The following is a 19,374-nucleotide window of genomic DNA, read 5'->3' on the forward strand; positions in this document are numbered from 1 at the left end:
TCTCTCGGTCTCTATCTATATATATATATAAGCTTATACGCCAAAAAAAGAAAAACGCAATATTAAAAAAAAAAAAATTAAAAAAATCATTTAAATATTTGAATACTTGGGAATAGAAGTCTATTTGAGACAACTTTCGCAGCTGCATATCTATTTCATAATTATTTTATTGTTACATTTTAATACAGCCCAATTTCTATATATTTACAAATCTATCCTATTAACTTTACTCTTTTTACATTTATATCACGCAGATCTTTCGTATTGCATAAGAAAATAGTGTTATTTTAAGTTTTAGAAAGTGAAATGTACGGTTTCATGCATAAGTAAGGTGGTATACGTGTATATATGTTAAAGCCGAGGCTTAAGTGTTAGATATGCAAATACATATGAATTGAAGGGTATGTCTGTAAATCTTCCATTATTTTTTTCTCAAACAAACCCTAAGTTAATTCTTAATTTAGTGTAACTTATTACAAATTATCATAATTTAGCTATATCATAACAAAGGCCAGGAGATCCACCCAAGTTGATTGACCCGACCTACAAATATCTAATTTGGGAAGTGTTTTAGACTCGAGCCCATCGATTGATATAGCCCAATTTGAATTGATATCATTTTGAAAGATTTGGGTGGACGAATAACCATTTCATTTGATCTTAAGAAAATAGTCGTGTGATGATCAATACTTCTTGATGTGTTTCGAAAGGTCTGCAACCGTAGAATAATGAACATCTTAGCGTTGCACAAGAATCCAACACACACTTGGGTGTTAAAAGAGGTAGGAAGAGACACCTCTATTTTTATGTGAAAAAAACTTTAGAAAGGGAAAAAAAAAACAAGTCTGGCTCAATTGAAATAATACATTATGTAATTTTGAGTAGATGAGTTAACTTCTCCAGAATTAGAGAAGATGAAGTTACAAAATTGATATACAATAGTAGCTCAACAAAAATAGATATAACGGGTCGCAAAAGTCGTGGTCCATGGCTATGAAGGCAGTAGCCTCATGAATGTTATGTTATAGACGGTGGTTGTAGTGCTAGCTTATCGTAGATTTTGTAATTGCAAGTTTAGGGTAGTGTCAGAAGCATCAGTTGGCCACAACGGCCGTAATAGGGAGTTGCGATAGCATTTGTAGGTCGCAAGGGCAGAAGTTAAGAGTTGTATAAACTGTGAGCCACGTTTGTCGTAGTTTGTTACATAGACTGTAGTGGTGAACTGTAACTGTAGAGGCCAGAGTTAAGATGTCTGAGTTGTTAGTCACATATGTTGTATTTGGTCACATGACTCATAATGCTGAGTTGTAATAATGTTTGTAGGCCGCAGAGGCCAGAGTCAGGAGCTGCATGAGCTCATGCCCATGTAGGTCGTAGTGGCGAACTACAATAGCGATTGTAAGCAATGTGGACATAGTTGGGATTTATATGAGTTGTGAGCCACGTAGATTGTCATTGGTCAGATAGACCATATTGAAGTGTTGTAATAATGTATGTAGGCCACAAAGATACTAGAGTTGAGAACTGCACGAGTTGTGAGCCACGTAGGTTATAGCGGAGAGCTATAATAATGTATAAAGACCGCAAATGCTGAAGTTAGCAGTTGCATGAGATGTGAACCACGTAGGTCATAGTTGGTTGTAGGCGACAACTGTAATAATGTTCATAGGTCACAGAGGTCGATGTTGAGAGTTGCAAGATCTATGAGCCACGTTGGTCGTAGTTGGTCACATAGCTCGTATCAGTGAGCTGTAATAAAGTATGTAGCTTGCAGAGGCTAGAGTTGGGAGCTACATGAGTTATGAGTCGTGTAAGCCATAGCAGAGAGCTATAATAACGTCCATATACCGTAGGAGGTCAAAGTTAGAAGCTACACGAGCTGTCAACCGCATAGATTGTAGTAGGTCCATCAACCATAATGGGGAGTAGTAATAATTTTTACAAGCCACATTGACCGCAGTTGGGAGCTTGATGTGCTATGAACCACACAGACAGTAGTTGGCCATGTAGGCTGTATTGGTGAGCTGCAATAATGTCTGTAGGTCAGAGGTCAGAGTTGGGAGTTGCATGAGTTGTAAACCATGTGTCGTAATTGTGAGCGACAATAGTTTAGTTGGCCTCAAAGGCTGTAGTAGAGGGTGAGCGTTGGTTGGCCACCAAGGACGAAGAGGAAGAGTGTAGTGACAACATTCGTTACATTGGATTCAAGGTATGTTGTTACACCATATTCATGGTTCATTGTTACACCGTCTTTAGGTGTGTTGTTATGTCGTTTTTGGGTTGTCATTGCACCTTCTTCAGGGTGAGTAGTTATGCCTTCTTCAGTGTGCATCATTGCACAGTGATTAGGATGATGCACTGCTTCGTACGATGCTTTGTTACTTTGGAATGTTGGTTGTTACTTTGCATAGAGCTTCATTATAACAAACAAAGGGCGACTGATGGTCGTCGACGATGGCTGACAGGTGATGGTAGATGGTGGTCGGTAATTATGGAGTTAAGAAGTGCTCACCAGGACTTTGAACCTAGAATGACTTTCTGATTCTCCTATTTCTCTTCTCGATCCATCTCTCGGTCTCTATCTTCCTCTTTTGGTGCAGGACAACACTTGAATTCAACTCCTCCTAATCCAACTCTAGCTTCACTCTTCCTCTCTGGTCTTAGTTGCCTCTTTTGCACTTTCATGAAGAGGGTGAAACTCTACTTATAAACTATGGGACTGGTTACCCTGCAAATAAGGACGAAATCTGAACTATTCCGTCGGCTGGTCGACCAGAGAGATTCTCATGATTAAACTACATTTTATAGATATTCAAATATCTTAATGATGTCCGAATTGAGTAATCTTAGGCTCGTTAGATGCGTCTTATTGAGACGCTTGGTTAAACTACAAGTTAATCAGATTCAAAATTCATTTGATCTTCCAATTAGCCACTCAAAGCATTCAAAAGTGGATTACTAGATTTTCGGGCTAGATTTGACTCAGATCGGACTAATTTTGTCGTCACTGTGTTCAGCTCATCGTGCCGGTCAGTTTAATTGCAGGTTTGCTAAAACTGAAGTTTTGAATAATTTTTAATTTGCATTTAAGTATTGTCTACTCAAAAAAATACTCCGAGATTCATACCAATCATCTTGAGATTTATGCTGAATAACAAAATTTGTTAATGATGTATATCAAGATGGTTTGCTTGAAGGTACGCCCATTTGATTTGATCTTCAGCAAATAGTTATGCGACACATCCCTCTTTAGTTGGGCATTTATGTAAGCATCACATAATTCTTGTATAATTATATGTCTAACAGCTAAATTTTCATATTTACATCTCTCACACTCAGGTCATAACATCACACACAAAATATCACTATTATTAAGTTCTAAAAAATCAAATACATCTTTTCATGCATATGCATATGTTTAATGTAAATATAAAACTATATGATTTTTAACAAAATGTCAAGTCCTTGAGTGTCATGCACATAAATATTAAATTATATAGGTTCCATGTGTCAATACAAAAGAATCGTGTGGGTTTTATGTAAATGCCCCTTAATTTCCAATTTTTACATAAATGACCAAAAATTAAAGCTCCACACTGCAAAACTTGTCAAACAAACTTTAGATTATATATTCATCTTCTCAAAGGTATCACATAACATAAAAAACAAATTAAGAAACAAAATATTCAAATTCAAATGCATTAAGAAACAAAATTCAGCCATGATAAGATTAAAATCAGCAATTTCACAGAATCAGCCAAAAAAAAAAAGCTTCAATTTTTATTTCAATTTACCAAATAGTCATGAAAAAGATTAACAGATTTATTCACATCAAACCTTCCATAAAAAGCGCTATTTGGTTAGCAGAAAGGCTAAACTTCTATGCAGTTCTGAAAATAAAGAGAAGAAAGAAAAACAAAATCGCCATGACTGAAACCTTCAAACATCAAGATTCGTGCTGTCAAAGAACCTCGCCATTGTCAATATGGAGCTGCTGCTTCATGTCAAGAAGTCTTGTCATACTTCCCTATCGTGTTTCCCCTCGCCGTTTTCAGGATGGTTTTATCGGCAGTGATGAAGAAAGCAGAAATAGCAGCTGAAAAATGTGAAGATTTGGTTTAATGGTTAAGTAAAACTTTATGAGAGAATATTATGTGCAGAATCTGCATGTTATACAAATTGTTGTATAAAGGTGTACAATTTCGTTGTACATGAAGTCCCGATGCATCCAAACTCCTCATGCACGTAATATTTTTTCCAAAAAAAGGGGCATCTACATAGCACCACCAAATTCCTATGCATTTACATATCTGACACTAAAATTTTATTTTTTACACTTACACCATCCAAATCTTTCATATCACATAGAAAACATCACAATTTTAACTTCAGAAAGGTGAAATATATACCTTCACGTATAGCTAAGGTGGTTTGTACGTAAGTACAAGTTTAGGTATCGAATATGTAAATAGATAGGAATTGAGCGGTATGCATGTAAATCTTCCGGATAAAATTGATATAGCCATCAAAGTTCCATTCATATCAATTTGAAGGAGATTTCAACCATAAGGATGTTATAATTCAATTGAATGCTTAATGGAGTTGAGAAAGTAATTAGATAACAATGATGCTTGTGGAAACTATAGCCATCAAAGTTTTTTATTTTTTATTGCGAAATGTGAGCGCAAAGAGTAATATGCGTGATTCGAATCAGTGACTTTACGCTGAGAGCCTACGGCCTCAACCATTATGATGCAGTAGTTAAAAGTGGCAGCTTATGATGATAAAATTGATCATAAACTTTTTTAATGATTGAGAATTAGAATTATATAACCTTAAAAAAAAAAGATCAATGAACAGTGAGATTCATGAAATTGAAATTAAGGTGCATTTATGTACATACCACCCAATTCCTATGTATTTACATATCTAAACACCTGAATTTTATTTTTTACATTTATATCGCCCAAATCTTCCATTTCAAATCATAGATACCACTCTTTTAACTTTTAAGAAAAAAATTTACAGTTTTTCGTGCATATATAAGGTGGCATATATGTAAAAATTGAAGTTTAGGTATTAGTTTTGTAAGTACATAAGAATTGAGTGGTATGTATGTATGCTATAATATATATATTTCCATTAAAATTTGAGCAAATGTTAAATTTTGGGAAAGTTACAAACATAATTACAGCTAAAATTTGATATTTACATCTATAACACTTTAATATTAAAAAAGATGTATGCGAAAAGGCGCATTTCACTATTAATAAGTTAGTGATACTATCATCTTTAATTTGAAATGTTAAATTTTGGGAAAGTTACAAACATAATTAAAGCTAAAATTTGATTTTCACATCTATAACACTTTAATATTAAAAAACATGTATGTGAAAAGGAGCATTTCACTATTAATAAGTTAGTGATACTACCATCTTTAATGTTATGTCAAAGGTTTAAGTGGTATTTATGTAAATATGAAAATTTAAGTGTTAGCTATGCAAATTTATAAGAATTGTATGGCATGAATGTAAATGCCCCTAAAAGTTTATGTGCCTACAAATATCTTGCAATTACAATGTTAAGGATACCAACACTATAGTTATGATAAGGACAATTAGGGGAAAAGATTTGCATCTACCTTTGGGCCTAAAAGATTTCAGCAAAGAAATATTTGAAGTGTCACAAATTGGTCACTATACTAGTAATCAATAAATTTCATGATGTTTATGGGTTTGATAAGAAAATGGGGCATTTATATAAATACCACCCAATTCCTATCTAACATCTAAACTCTACTATTTTACATTTATACCGCCCAAATTTTTCGTATCACATAAAAAATTGCAACTTTTTAACTTTTAAAATGATGAAATAAAGTTTATGCATAAGTAAGGTGGCAAATATGTAAAAATCGATGTTTAGGTGAATATATGTAGACACATAAGCAGTCTAGAGAAGGCTAGGGAATCGAGAGACCAAACTTCGAGGCGTTTTGGATGACATTTAAGCCAACAATGGGTGTAATTTTAAACAAGAACACTCACATTTGCCAGTAGGGTTGACATTACAAGCCAACTCAACCCGAATTCACCTCGAAAATCGAGTTGGGTTTGGTTAGGAATTCTAACCCATTTAATATTACGGGATTCAAATTGACCCACCAAACTAAAACTAACCTACTAACCCGAAATTTAATCTAAGTCGACTCATCAACCCAAAATTGACCCAAGACTGACTCAAATTTAATCCAAAGAGTTACTATCTTAAGTTAAACTAGATATATGAGTTAAGTTTGGGTTAGTAGGTTGAAGACGGGTTGTGTTAAGGTCGGTCTTTCTGACTTGTTTAATATTTGTGTCAGGTTTGGATCAAACACTTTCGGGTCGATTAAATTCAGGTCAGACCAGAGCCCCGACCTGCACTCAATTTGACACACAATTGGACTTTCTGTCATTATCCTTTTGATAAATTTCTGCATAAGTGGATGGATTTTTATAGCCAATTCCAATCCCAGACCAGAAATTCAGCGAAGCTATCACAGAGAATACCAAGTTCACAAGTTCCGGTTTTTATAGATTCCGCAAGCCATCCTTTAAGATTAAAATGAGGAAGATAAAAAATTTCTTGAATCAAGAATTCTTCTCCACATCAGCTTCTCTATTTTCTTACCCCTTAATTAGATTGAAATTTGGATTCTGGAACAATTTTGTGCATTTTATGGTGTCTTGTATAAACTTTGTGAGAACCATTACTACTTACAAATACATGCAAGAGTTTGTGGACTCTATACATATATATAGTCATGTTGCATAACGCCTTAACAGAACCAACCTAATTTGCTGATTAAATGAAGATATTCAATTCTGAACAGACAATGAGCATCAGAGTCAACTATTGCTTATGTGAAAACAATGGAGCATACAAGCAAATTAAAATATATTACCTGCAGATATGATAAGAGCTTGTGCAGTATAATTCAGATTTGCTTTAGCCCAAGGAACGACTCGACAACCCACCAACTGCGGCAAAAATATTACCAAGGAAAATACAGTATGAAGACTAATATGATCATCAAAAAATAAATCATATCATTCACATACACAATTCCTCCATTATTACATGTCTAGAGTCATGTAGGCAAAATTCTCATAACATATAGTATGAATAACAAATGCATATTTGCATTTTTAGGGGTCGTCTGGTAACAGATTTAAAGTTTGATTTAACTTAAATCATGCCAAACATAAAAAAATGACAACTTTTAAATCCTGGAATTAGTAATTTCAATTTCTTCATAGTTTTGCCTTAAGTCCCGTATTTACGATACTTTTAATAGGATTTACGTATTAATTTAAAGTAAATCAAGCAAACGCTATAAATGGGTTAGATAAATCTGACGCTAAATTAAATCTAATTTTTCTAGTTCTGCTTATTTTATGACGTAAATCTGGATTTATTAACTTAGCTTAAGAAGAAAACACTTCAAAGTGATTTAGGCCAAACATGTCAAATGGATTCAACTAGATTTAATTTTAATTGAACCAAACATTAATATTTGGACTTGATAAATTGGGATTTATAGGATTTACTAACCCCTATTTGACTTAAATCCTACTTGCATCCAAACACCTCCTTAGTAAATTCTTTATCAAATAACCCCTAAAATAAAGAAAGTTGAGATTTTTATATCGAAGAAAGAAAGTGTAAGCAAACCGTGGGAACTGCAGCTACAGAGCCTGCTAAGAGGGCCATTTTGAATCCTTTCTGAACTGCTTCTGAAAAAAGAGGCCAAAAATGCAAAAAATAAGGCTGCATAAATATCAGAAATGCAAAATCAATGGATGTAGACAACTATATTGAGGGATAACAATCTAGACAAACAATTTAAGGACTGATTTGGAGAAAAACTAATGATAACAGAAGAAATTAAAGAAAAATAGCCGAAAGGGGTTTTAACAGTGCAGCGATCTTTACAATCACCAAATTTCGACTGAAACCTCGTCTTCCAAATCAAGATTATCAGACAGAAACGCACAATCGATTCTACAATCTAAGAAGACGGCAAATTCTTACAAGAAAGCGATTTAGGAAGAACGGTACCTTGAGCTGGAGATGCCTTGCTATCGATACCCCTGGGCTCGTTGGGAGAAGCTGCCGCCATGAAAGGAGATCTCTTGCTTGCCCAAACATCCTTCTGATCTGAGGGAATACCCATGTCTATCAATCGAACCTGTGAGGAATGGGGCTAGAACCAGCCTGAGGAGCGATGGGAAAGAAAAAAAGGTTCAAGTTTTCTGTCACTGACTAAAAAGCCATGAGGGCGGCTTGAGTACAGATTTAGCGCAGTTCGTTGACACTTTGTTCTACTTCATATGACACAGGATTATAAATAAACTCGATTAACAGAACATGCTAGTTCAAATTAATAAATAAATAAACTTGAATTATTTTTAAAAACTTGATTTTTAAATGGACTAAACATGAACATAATCGAATTTGTTCATTTATGTTCATAAACAAACTCATTTATTTTTTGAAATACTCAATATTAAATTTGATGATAGATCGTATCGAATTTGTTCATTTATGTTCATAAACAAACTCATTTGTTTTCCGAAATACTCAATATTAAGTTCGATGATTGATCTATAATATATGACATATTATTTAAATAAAATTTTAATTAATTAGAATATTAGCTTATTTGTTGATAGCTTGTATTATATCTGATATATAAATACTTGATTATATAAATATTTGATATTAAGTCTTTGTAGGTTTTAAAGTTGTTATTTTTAGTTATTTGATAGGATTTAAGTTAAATCATGGTTAAATGCTACACAAATCATTCCACTAAACGTCTCATAAGCGATATTAAGTCTTTGTAGGTTTTAAAGTTGTTATTTTTCGTTGTTTGATAGGATTTAAGCTAAATTATGGTTAAATGCTACACAAATCATTCCACTAAACATCTCATAAGCGGGAGATTTAGAAAAAAAAAATGGAGTAGAAATTAAATTTAAGATATTGTAGGGTTTAGCGTTTATAATCAATTAATTAATAGTTGTAATCAAATTTGTAAAATTATTTATTATTATTATTTTTATTTGAAAATCTAGATATTGTTTGAGATTTAAGCTAGTTTAAATAATCCTTCACTTGTCATAAACAAATCAATTACAAATCAAGTTCAAACATTAAAAAAATTAAACAAATTAAGCTAGAACGATATATGAAAACTCGACGCAAGCTCAAGCTGAACATGAACAACTTATAATTATACCAAGCTAAGTCTGAACTATGATATACTCGGCTTCACAACACACAATTCTTATGTTTTTACATTTCTAATATCTAAACTTTTATATTTACATACATAACACTGGTTTTTAAAATTATGTATGTAAATATGCATTTCACTTTTAAAGAGTGATAATAGTGTCATTTTTTTATGTAATATTAATGATTTTAGTGCTATGTGCGTAAATATAAGAATTTAGTTGTTAGATACGTAAATACATAACAATTATGTGCTATGTATATAAATGCTCTAAGAGAGTAATTAGTTTTAAGTAGTGTCTAAAAATTGACAACACACAAATCAACTTGAGCCCAAAATATTAACATCTTTAGTTTTTTGAGTCAGCTTAAATTAAATCATTAGCATAAAATTGACAGGCTAACTTGGGTCAAACCCAAGGTATGGCTGCAAACAAACCGAGCTGAGTAGAGCTCGAGCTCGTTTGTTTGAAGTTTGTTCAAGCTCGACTCATGCTTGAATCAAGCATTTAGATTAGCGTTCAAGCTCGAGCTTGAATATGAGAATGATGTTTGTGCTCAAGCTCGAGCTTGATTCTTCTAATGTTCAACAAGTTTATAAGCAACCTCTCATTTAACAAGATAAACGAGTCTTATTTGAGCCTTAATTAAATAAGTTCACAAGCTTTTAAATGATAATATTCATTAGATTTATGATCAAGCTACTTGTTATCTAATCAAATTATCTTGACCGCGCCTTATTGAGCATTATTTAAGATTGTTGTGTTTGTTAGTCATCTTCTAGCTCGTACATGCATAAGGTCTATGTAGTTTAATAAGTTCCTATGTTTCAAAAGAATTAATTAATAAATTAATATTTTTTTATTTATTTATTTATTTTTAATGTATGAATGTGTAAATATTGTTGTGTGAGAGGGCATTCGAGGAGTTATAGTAATTATTTATTATTTTAGTGTTGCATCAGATGCCATTTCACACACTGATAAGAAAATAAGTCGGGACGAGACATTTTTTTTTTAAGTAAGAAACTTAAAAGGGAAAAAATTAGGGAAGTAATTCATTATATAATTTTAGTTACATATTAACACATTTCTAAATAAAGCATGTGGGATTATAGAGTAATGATCGAGCAATAATCGCTCTACAATAATAACTGGGCTACAAAAGCACTGTAGGTGGTTGAAAATGGCCTTAGGTGGTCGTTTATGATCTTTGAGAGTCGATGTTAATCTTTGGCGGTTAATGACAACATCTGACAGTCAACAATGATATATGGTGGTCAAAGACGACAACTTAGGTCGGTGAAAATCTCTGGTGATTGACAACAATCTCTAGTGGTCAATGATAACCTCTAGTGGTCAGCGACAATTTAAGATGACTAGTGATAATCGCTAAGACTTCAATTGTTAAGCTTTAATTGTAATTTTCAGTATTCGTCCCTTTGCTTAATTTCCCAAATCACTCTATGAAACGGAACGTGTTGATTTGTTTGATTATAGATCTTTATTTTAGCTTTTAAATATGTTAATGATCTCAAAATCAAATAATCATATGCATGCTAGATTTCTTTTATCGAGGTTGATTTTACTATAAGTCTCACAAACTCAAAGTTCATTTGCTCTTCTAATTAATATTTCAAAGTTTAAAATTATACTTCAAATACTTGACATGGGCTTGATTTAATACTGGTTGAATCACTTTTAGTGTCAGTAAGTTTGTCTTGTCAAGACGTCCTGTTGACTATAAATTTATTGAAATCAAAGCTCATACTAATGATTTTAAATTTAGAATTTTTCCGCTGAAAATGCATCGAGGTTCAAGCCTAAATATATAATTTTCTTCATGGCACATCAGTCGCCCCTTATTTTTGGACATTGAAGTCCATGTCATCCAAAAATATAAATTAAGTGCAAAACTATAATTTCAAATTAATTACACTAAACGGTCGCTCCCTCCCATCAAGGTAGAGTTAGGTAGAGTTATGACAATCACTATGTTGATTGGCATCATTGAGATGTTAATTTAGCTTAAATACATGATGCCGCATTAACCCTTTGTCAAAAATACAATCCAATAGGCGACATCAAGCACACAGATAGATATACATAGAGTATTCCAACAATATTGTTTTATTATGGGATTACTTAGGTGTAGCTATCGAAGGAAGTAAACTGCGTGCAGATAATTGTCATAACATGTTGGATAAACAATATTCGTATCTCTCTGGGTAGTAACAAAAACTATTTTTTAATGCTGCAAAGCTTTAACATATTGGAATACCCAATTTGGATTGTATAAATGCAATGCGGAAGGTTAACAATATGGAGGCACTATAAGTCTTGATGTGTGTCGGGCGAATCACCGTGGTAGAAAAATAGATTATCATCTCTGTGTTGAACGAAGATCCAACATATGCACAGATAACACAGATAAAATATAAGTAAAGAAAAGGATACACTTCAATTTTTAGGTGGAAAACCCTATAAAGGGAAAAAAATTTATGGGTTATACCTAGTTGAAGTAATTCACTAAGGAATTGTAAGTACATAGACTCACTCTCATTTTGAATTGAAGAAGATGAAATTATAATGTTGATGTACAACGATTTTTTAACAGTAATAGTTGTAAACCGTGAAGGTTGTAGACAATTGCTATAAAGAAAGTAGTTTAACGTGAATGTTGCAAGCGAAAGCTGTACCGTCAGCTTGTCGTAGAGGTTGTAGTCAAAAGTTTTGGTAGTAGTTAACCATGTAATGTGGAGGGAGCTATATGATTGTGAGCCACATAGATTGTAATTGGTCACATTGGTCGCAATAGGGAGCTGAAATAACACTCATAAATCGCAAAGATCGTAGTTGGGAGCTACATGAGCTGTAAGACTTACAGGGAGTTGTAATAACATTCGTAGTCTGCAGAGGAAAGACTTGGGAGTTGTGTGAGTTGTGAGCCACTTAGATTGTAGTTGGTCACGTATATCATGGTGAGAAGCTGTAATAACATTCGTAGGACACAAATGGACGAAGTTGAGAGCTACATGAGATGTGAGTCATGTAGGCCAAAATTAGTCGTGTGAGTTGTAGTGGTGAGCTACAATAATGTTTATATGTTGTTGAGGTCGAAGTTAAGATTTGCATGAGTCGTGAGTCATATAGTTCATATTTGGTCACATAGATCATAGCGGGGAGCGTTAATAACGTTCGTAGGTCGCAAGTAATGGAGTTGGGAGCTACATGAGATGTGAGCAATGTAGACTATAGTTGATCACATATGTCGTAGTATTGGAGGGGCTAGAGTTGAGAGCTGCATGGAGCGATTATTGCGTACGGAGAGAGGTCAGTGCCATGATACCCAAAGGGTAGCGCCATGACACTAGGGCAAACTAAGGCCCTAGACTCAAGGGAGCACTAAGAAAGGCCCAACTATGGCAGGGAACAGGAGAACCTAACCTGGGTATCCTCTAAGAACAATCTCACATACTTTCTCTAGCAACTTTCCTAAGAAGGAAATCACAATGGGAAAAAAAAATATCACCCACAACGATTGAATGAACTCCGAAGTTGTAAGGCCTGGAAGACTGAGTCACCGGCTTTTATTTCCACCACGAACAACAACATTAGCGTTGAGAGACTGCGTCTAGGATTAGAAAGACAGGGAGGCGAGAGAGGATCACATGCTTTTGTAGTTGGAAGAGGAAGGGGGGCTGCAACAAACCAACACTTCGATGGATTTAAAAGCTCGGCCATGCCAAACCAAACCAAAAAAGTCCAACCCTTGGGGTAGCTTAAAGTTGTCCCTTTTATAGGGCAATAAGTCAGCGCATCGTGGCTTTGGGCACATCGACGGGGTGTTGATAATATGGTGGACGCCACGTCGACTAACACGATATGATGCGTGGCTCAAAGCCTGATCTCCAGTCAATTAAGGCACTTCGGCTCGACATAAGGTATTGGGGCTTTGCTGAAGAGGCGGGTACCATGTAAACTAACCATCATAGTGGCAGTCTAATCGGAAGCTGCCATCAGGATCTGATCTTAATAGTGTCGTGACGTTGGACATGGCGTAGTGGCGCTACTAGAGTGTCCAATGCCACATCAGCACCCATCATTATGTTAGTTCAAGTGTGGATTTTAGTTCAATCAGAACAAACAATAACCTAAAAGTAATAAGGCATCGAGATGTCGTACAAAACGTCAAACACTGCAATGCAAATACCACAAAGCATTGTGTTGGGTCGTGACAAACCACAAGCGGATATTTAACTTCGGGACACTCTAGACATTGTCAAGACTTCCAACTAGAGTTAAAATGGGTCTCTATCAATTTAATTAATTTTAAGATATGTGATGATTAAATCGACAAGCCAAAATAAAAGAATGCACATGAATTGATAGTTAAAATATCATTATTTCATTAATATTCTCCAAACAAATTACATATATAAGATATTTTCTTGACACATTAGAACCTTAAATATAATGCCATTAAAGAGAAAAAATATTATGTCCGTATACCGCACGTCCGAACTGTCAATCACCGGGCACCACATCATGTTGCGATGGAAGATGTGGTGCCCCCATAATTGATAGTCCCGACCAAATTTTTTTTCCATGGGGGCCGGACAACCACCCGCCGGACAGTTTTCTTCCAGATCGTGCAGTTCTCCTCATGCCATTCGACGAGGAGTTCTCGCTGCCTATACATATTAACACTAGATTTGATCCCCCCGACACATAATTCTTTGAATCTCATTAAAAATTAGATGGTGATCACATAAATCTCCGGTCATGATATTTTCATTTCAACTCACAACAGAGAATCAATACCAGTATATCGACCAATTCCACTGTCATCACTATCCTCCATGACGACCGCAATCTTCTTCTTCCCACTCTCTTTCTTCTCCTGCACCGCACTCCCTCCATCGCATCCATCTGCACTGCCATCAACTCCACCGCGCCCCAACTTCATCAGCACCTGCATCACCTCCTTCATCGTCGGCCTCCCCAACGGATCCGACACAGTGCACATAATCCCCAACCTAAACACAACCTCCGCCTCCTCCACCAACTCCGGCAACTCTCCGGCGATCTCCTCATCCAATACCGGCCCTCTGTCCCTATACCTTCTCCACGCCCAATCAGTCAAATTCTCATCTTCCTCTTCCCCTCCATCCCCTGCTTCCTTCCCCGTCACCAACTCCAAAAGCACCACTCCAAAACTATAAACATCTACTTTCTCATTCACTTTCCTCCTCGTCCCGCACTCCGGCGCCATGTACCCAAATGAGCCCGCCAACACCGACACGCTCACCGGCTCTCCATCTTTCTCCAAAATCCTCGCTAGCCCGAAATCTGCAATCTTGGCTTTAAATTCGGGGTCCAGAAGTATGTTGCTAGACTTCACATCTCGGTGTACGACTGGCGGGAAGCAGTCGTGGTGCATGTAAGAGAGTCCCCTAGCTGCTCCGAAAGCAATTTGGAGCCTCGTCGGCGCCGTGGCGCCCCGCCGCGGTGCCGGCGATGAAGCCACCGGTCAAGGCTGCCGTTCTGTAGGTATTCGTAGACGACAAGTTTTGAATCCTCGCTTGAGATGCAGCAGAGGAGATTTACAATGTTAGCGTGGTGGATTGAACTTAGTATCTTCACTTCAGCTTCGAATTGCTTTTCGAGATTAGAATTAAGATTGAAAGCACTGTAAATTTTTTTAACTGCGACTGTGTCGCGGTTGAGGGAAACGCGGTAGACTTTCCCGCCGCCGCCGCTTCCGATGAGGTTGTCGTCGGTGAGGCTGTTGATGATTGCGGATTCATTAAAATCGAATTGTTGGAAAGAGGTGAGTTTCCAGTGAAAGGTGTCAGCTTTTTTACTCTTGAGGCGTTCTTTGGTTATGAGGAAACAGAGGAAGAACACGCCGAATAGAACGAGGGCGCCGAGGATGGAGAAGAGAATGAGAAAGCCATTGGAGAGTTTGTTAGATTGGTTATTACAGTTCCTTACGCTGAAAATGGGGTTCGAAGAGCAGAGGTTTGGATTGGAGAGGAAGCTCTGTTCGTAAGCTTGGTTCTGTAACGGGAGAGGGATCTGGCCGGTGAGATCGTTAAAGGAGAGGTTTAAAAAGATGAACTTTATGAAACCCAGAGTGGAAGGGATCTCGCCGGAAAGTTGATTTTTTGAGAGGTCGAGAGAGTTGAGTATCATGGATCCCATTGTAACAGGTATCTGACCGGAGAGCTGGTTGTTGCTGAGACTCAGAAAGGCGAGGTGCTTCGAAGACCCGATTTCAGAAGGGATCTCCCCGGAGATCTGATTTTTACCTAAAGACAGTCGTTGAAGTAACGAAACCTTAAAGAAGCTCGCCGGAAGCTCGCCGGACAACTTGTTGTTGTCGGCAAGGAAGACCAAAAGCGCTCCGGCCGACGATGGGATCTTGCCGGAAAACTGGTTGTTTTGGATCTCAAGTCGTGTTAGATTTGAGGGGAAAGTTTCAGGTAGAGTTCCGGTTAGAGCGTTTTGACTAGTTATCACAAGAGATAGATTTACGGCCGACCAAATTCCGGAGGGGAAGTCGCCACTGAAGCGATTGTTCTGTATCTGAACATTAACCAATGGCTTGCAACTTCCCAAAGACTGCGGAAGCTCGCCGGTGAGCTGGTTGTCAAAGACAATCAAACAAGTCAACGCCTGTCCGTCGCAGAGATGCTCCGGCAGCTCGCCGGTGAACATGTTGTCGTCTACCTCGAAGTTCCACAGCCGGGAGTACTTCCCCATTTCCGGTGGCAGAACGCCTTGAAGCCTGTTATTAAAGAGACGTATATCATACAGCTTTGGTAGCCGCGCAATACTGTCCGGAATTTCGCCGGAAAGATTGTTGTAGTACAAGAAGAGAATCGTGAGGTTTTGCAACTCCCCAAAGGCTTCTGGTATAGAGCCGGTGAGTTCGTTCTTTGAAAGATCGATCATGGCCAACCCATCGGCGGCGACTGAGCTGCTGATCTCTCCGTTGAGATTGTTCGCATACAAGTAGAGATTTTTCAGCGGTTTTACCATCCAAATACTCGCCGGAATCTCTCCAACAAGCGAATTCATTGATAGATCAAGGTGCACCAAATTCACGAGCTTCCCAAAACTCTTGGGGATTTCGCCTAAAAGATTCATGTTTGACATCCAGAGATATGTCAGACGAGTCAGGTTGCCGATTTCCGGCGAAATCTTCGCCGGTGAAAAGGGATTGTAAGCCAGCATCAGAGTCTCCAGTGTCGAAAGATTCTCCATGTTTACAGGAATCGTACCGTTGAACAGATTATTACTGAGATCTAAGAACTTAATTGCCGGCATCCTACCGATGGCTTGTGGTATATCGCCGGTGAAGCTGTTGCCGGAGATAACAAGATGAGTGAGAATGCTCGGCATCTTCTCGAAGTCCGCGGGGAGCTCGCCGACGAAGTAGTTTTCGGAGATATCGAGCTCCTGCAACTTGGAACAGTTGTAGAGAACGATAGGAAATTCGCCGGGGATGTTATTGTCGGAGAGATGGAGAAAGGTGAGACCTTTGAGATCGCAGATGGAAGCAGGGATGGGGAAGGAGATGTTGCTGTTATAGAGGCTTATGCCGTCGACGATACCACTGTCGGAGCAGTGGATTCCGGTGAATTTGCAGTGGTCGACGGTGAGGTTCCATGAGCTGAGTGAAGGAGGATTTCCCCAACTGTTTTTGATGTTTAGGAGAATTTGCTTCTCGTTCGATGACGATTGAGCAGAGGTCTTGTGAAAGAAGAGAATCAAGAAGAAGGTGGAGAGGAAATGTGCCAACTTTTCGGCTCTGAATGGCTTCATGCCGGAGGTTCACGGCCGCCGGCGAGCAGATTGCAGTTGCTTTGTTCGGAAGGGAAATTTGGCCTAAATTTAAGAAGAGCGAGGAAGATTCCATGTTGACCGGGGTCATGTGAGCGGGCCCTTTTTGCGTGAGATTGAACTCGACCCAAATAATAAATAGATCGAAAAATTTAACACGAACCTGATATGTCCCAAACAAGCTTAACCCCAATCCGACTCATTTAATCTGCTAGCTCAAATTTTTATTAAAATTTCTATTTCTAAAATTTAAACAATAGGTAAATTAAAAAAAAAAATCTCTATTTATATATGACGAGCAATGATATAAGAGTTAAGAACACAGCTAATTTTTTTCGTGTTTATTTTAGTTATGTTCGGGTCCGACCTAAAATTTTTACATGTCAGACCTAAACTCTACTAAAAAAATATTAAAATCGATAATAACCCAAATTTTTCGAGTCGAGTTTGAGCATATTGACATGTTGGGTAAATTTTTGACCTCCTAGTGCTCACAAAGATTTTTTTTTTTATTTTAAAATATTAAACTATTTTGTATAACTAAATTATTTCTTTATTTTACAGCATGGATGTGGTAATATTTGGATATATGAATTTTCTTTGTTAGGTAAGTTTGTTGAAATTATTGTGTGAATTAATGAGGAAAGGTTTAATGGAATCACAAAAGTCTCTATTTAATTAAACTCAATATAAATGCAGTACTGATAAAGTGTAAGAAAATTCATCAATCAACATAAATTCTAATGCAAATTTTCAACTTGGAAGGGTTTTATAAATCAAGTATGAATTGTAATACAACATGTAAATTATAAATTTGTAATGCAATATATTGACAGAAATATCCCCTTCATACCTAAGTACTCTAGAGGTATATAATGTAATTGTATGATGGTGCATTCTTAAAAATTGGGCCCATTTAATGAATAAAGGATACACAAATTTACTATTCATTCATGTGTTATTGTTTTCCTTTCTCTCTTTCTTTCTTCACCGCTTTATCCCTTAGGCGTATCTGCCGCCTTCAGCACCACCTCCACCTCCGTCTCAAGAGAGCAGGTTTCCTCCGGGGTGGATCACATGGATGGGCAGCGCGAGTAACGTGTTCGGGAGCTTGAGTGGAAAATATCTGATGGTAAACATCCAGAGATATTGGTTCACCGTTCGTCCCCATAGGGAGGAGACATACTCCCCAGCGAACTCCATCCTAGCGGACATGAACTACACTGACCTATGCAAGACCTCTGATCGGAGTAATGCCATATCCTTTTTTGTCTCCCATTATCAGACGAAAGCCTTGGTCCATGAGGAGAAGAAGAGGAAGGTTGTTAGACAGATGATGGTAGTGGTGTCAGATTGTAAGAGAGAGGCGAATTTTGAGCTCCTATGCCTGCAAAAAAAATTAAAAGACTTGACCCAAGTGTGGGAAGAAATGGCTGAAAAATATTAACAGAACGTTGCCACATTATCTGCCAAAAATAGAGATTTAGAGGAAAGAATGTTAAGGATGATCTCAAGGGAATACCATGTGATAGCGCTTTTGAAGCAAATCCAGATTGGTCTTTGGTGGGGGATTTTATTGATTGTGAGTGTCATCATAGATCTTGAAAGATTCTCTATGTAAATGATCGAACATGGCGTTCGAAGAATAATGTATTATCCCAAGAGATAGAGACATTACCTTATGATTGGTTCAGTCATTCAGATAAAGAGAATCTTTTAGGGTCTACAAAACCAGAATCATTCTCTTACCTTGTGGGTGTATGATAATGTTTATTTTTTTTATTTTGATGTCTCGTTTCTACAAAGGCAAGCCTTTATAATTAATTACATCTTTAGAGTCGTAAGTTCTAAGGAAAGCCTCTCAATTAATATGACAAGTCAAATTGCTAGAGATCAAACTCATGATTGAAAAATGGGGTCTAGTGAGGAGGATTTAGGCTTCAAAAAGTATGGGGCATACAATTCAATAACGATATATCAAGGTAAAGACTGAGATGTAGAATAGGATTTGAAAAGATTTGATGATTTGAAATTGACTAAGTGAAATGAAAAGATAATTAAAGATTATGGATTTGAATGACATGATTGATTAGGAAATCTAAGCTACGGATAAAGTTATCGTGTGGGTGAATAAGAGAAGATCGGCTCCTAAAGATTCTAACTGACGAAGCTCATGCAAACGAATATGGTGCCCTCTATCTAGGACAGACTAAATGGGTGAATAAAATTATTTATTTTTTAG

At 36.8% G+C, this 19,374-nt stretch overlaps 1 protein-coding gene and 1 pseudogene across 1 annotated transcript; both read right to left on the reverse strand.

The window, feature by feature from the left end:
• Positions 1-3,755: 3,755 nt before the first annotated feature.
• On the reverse strand, positions 3,756-8,355 carry LOC110019288 (early nodulin-93-like). The gene is made up of 4 exons (XM_020716907.1): positions 8,104-8,355; positions 7,717-7,778; positions 6,947-7,022; positions 3,756-4,096 (listed from the first exon to the last, which is right to left on the reverse strand). The coding sequence occupies exons 1-4, from the start codon at positions 8,216-8,218 to the stop codon at positions 4,005-4,007; spliced, it is 345 nt and encodes a 114-aa protein (XP_020572566.1). The 5' UTR covers positions 8,219-8,355; the 3' UTR covers positions 3,756-4,004.
• A 5,319-nt stretch (positions 8,356-13,674) lies between these two features.
• LOC110019272 lies at positions 13,675-17,216 on the reverse strand (annotated as a pseudogene).
• Positions 17,217-19,374: the final 2,158 nt, after the last annotated feature.

Source organism: Phalaenopsis equestris, unplaced genomic scaffold (assembly GCF_001263595.1).
Source record: "Phalaenopsis equestris unplaced genomic scaffold, ASM126359v1 Scaffold000054, whole genome shotgun sequence".
NCBI lineage: Eukaryota > Viridiplantae > Streptophyta > Magnoliopsida > Asparagales > Orchidaceae > Phalaenopsis > Phalaenopsis equestris.

Coding starts and splice junctions, on each gene's coding strand:
- LOC110019288 (XM_020716907.1), bottom strand. CDS start 8,218: ATGGGTATTCCCTCAGATCAGAAGGATGTTTGGGCAAGCAAGAGATCT. Junction 7,779..8,103: donor CAAGGCATCTCCAGCTCAAG/GTACCGTTCTTC, acceptor CTCTTTTTTCAG/AAGCAGTTCAGAAAGGATTC. Junction 7,023..7,716: donor CTGTAGCTGCAGTTCCCACG/GTTTGCTTACAC, acceptor TTTTTGCCGCAG/TTGGTGGGTTGTCGAGTCGT.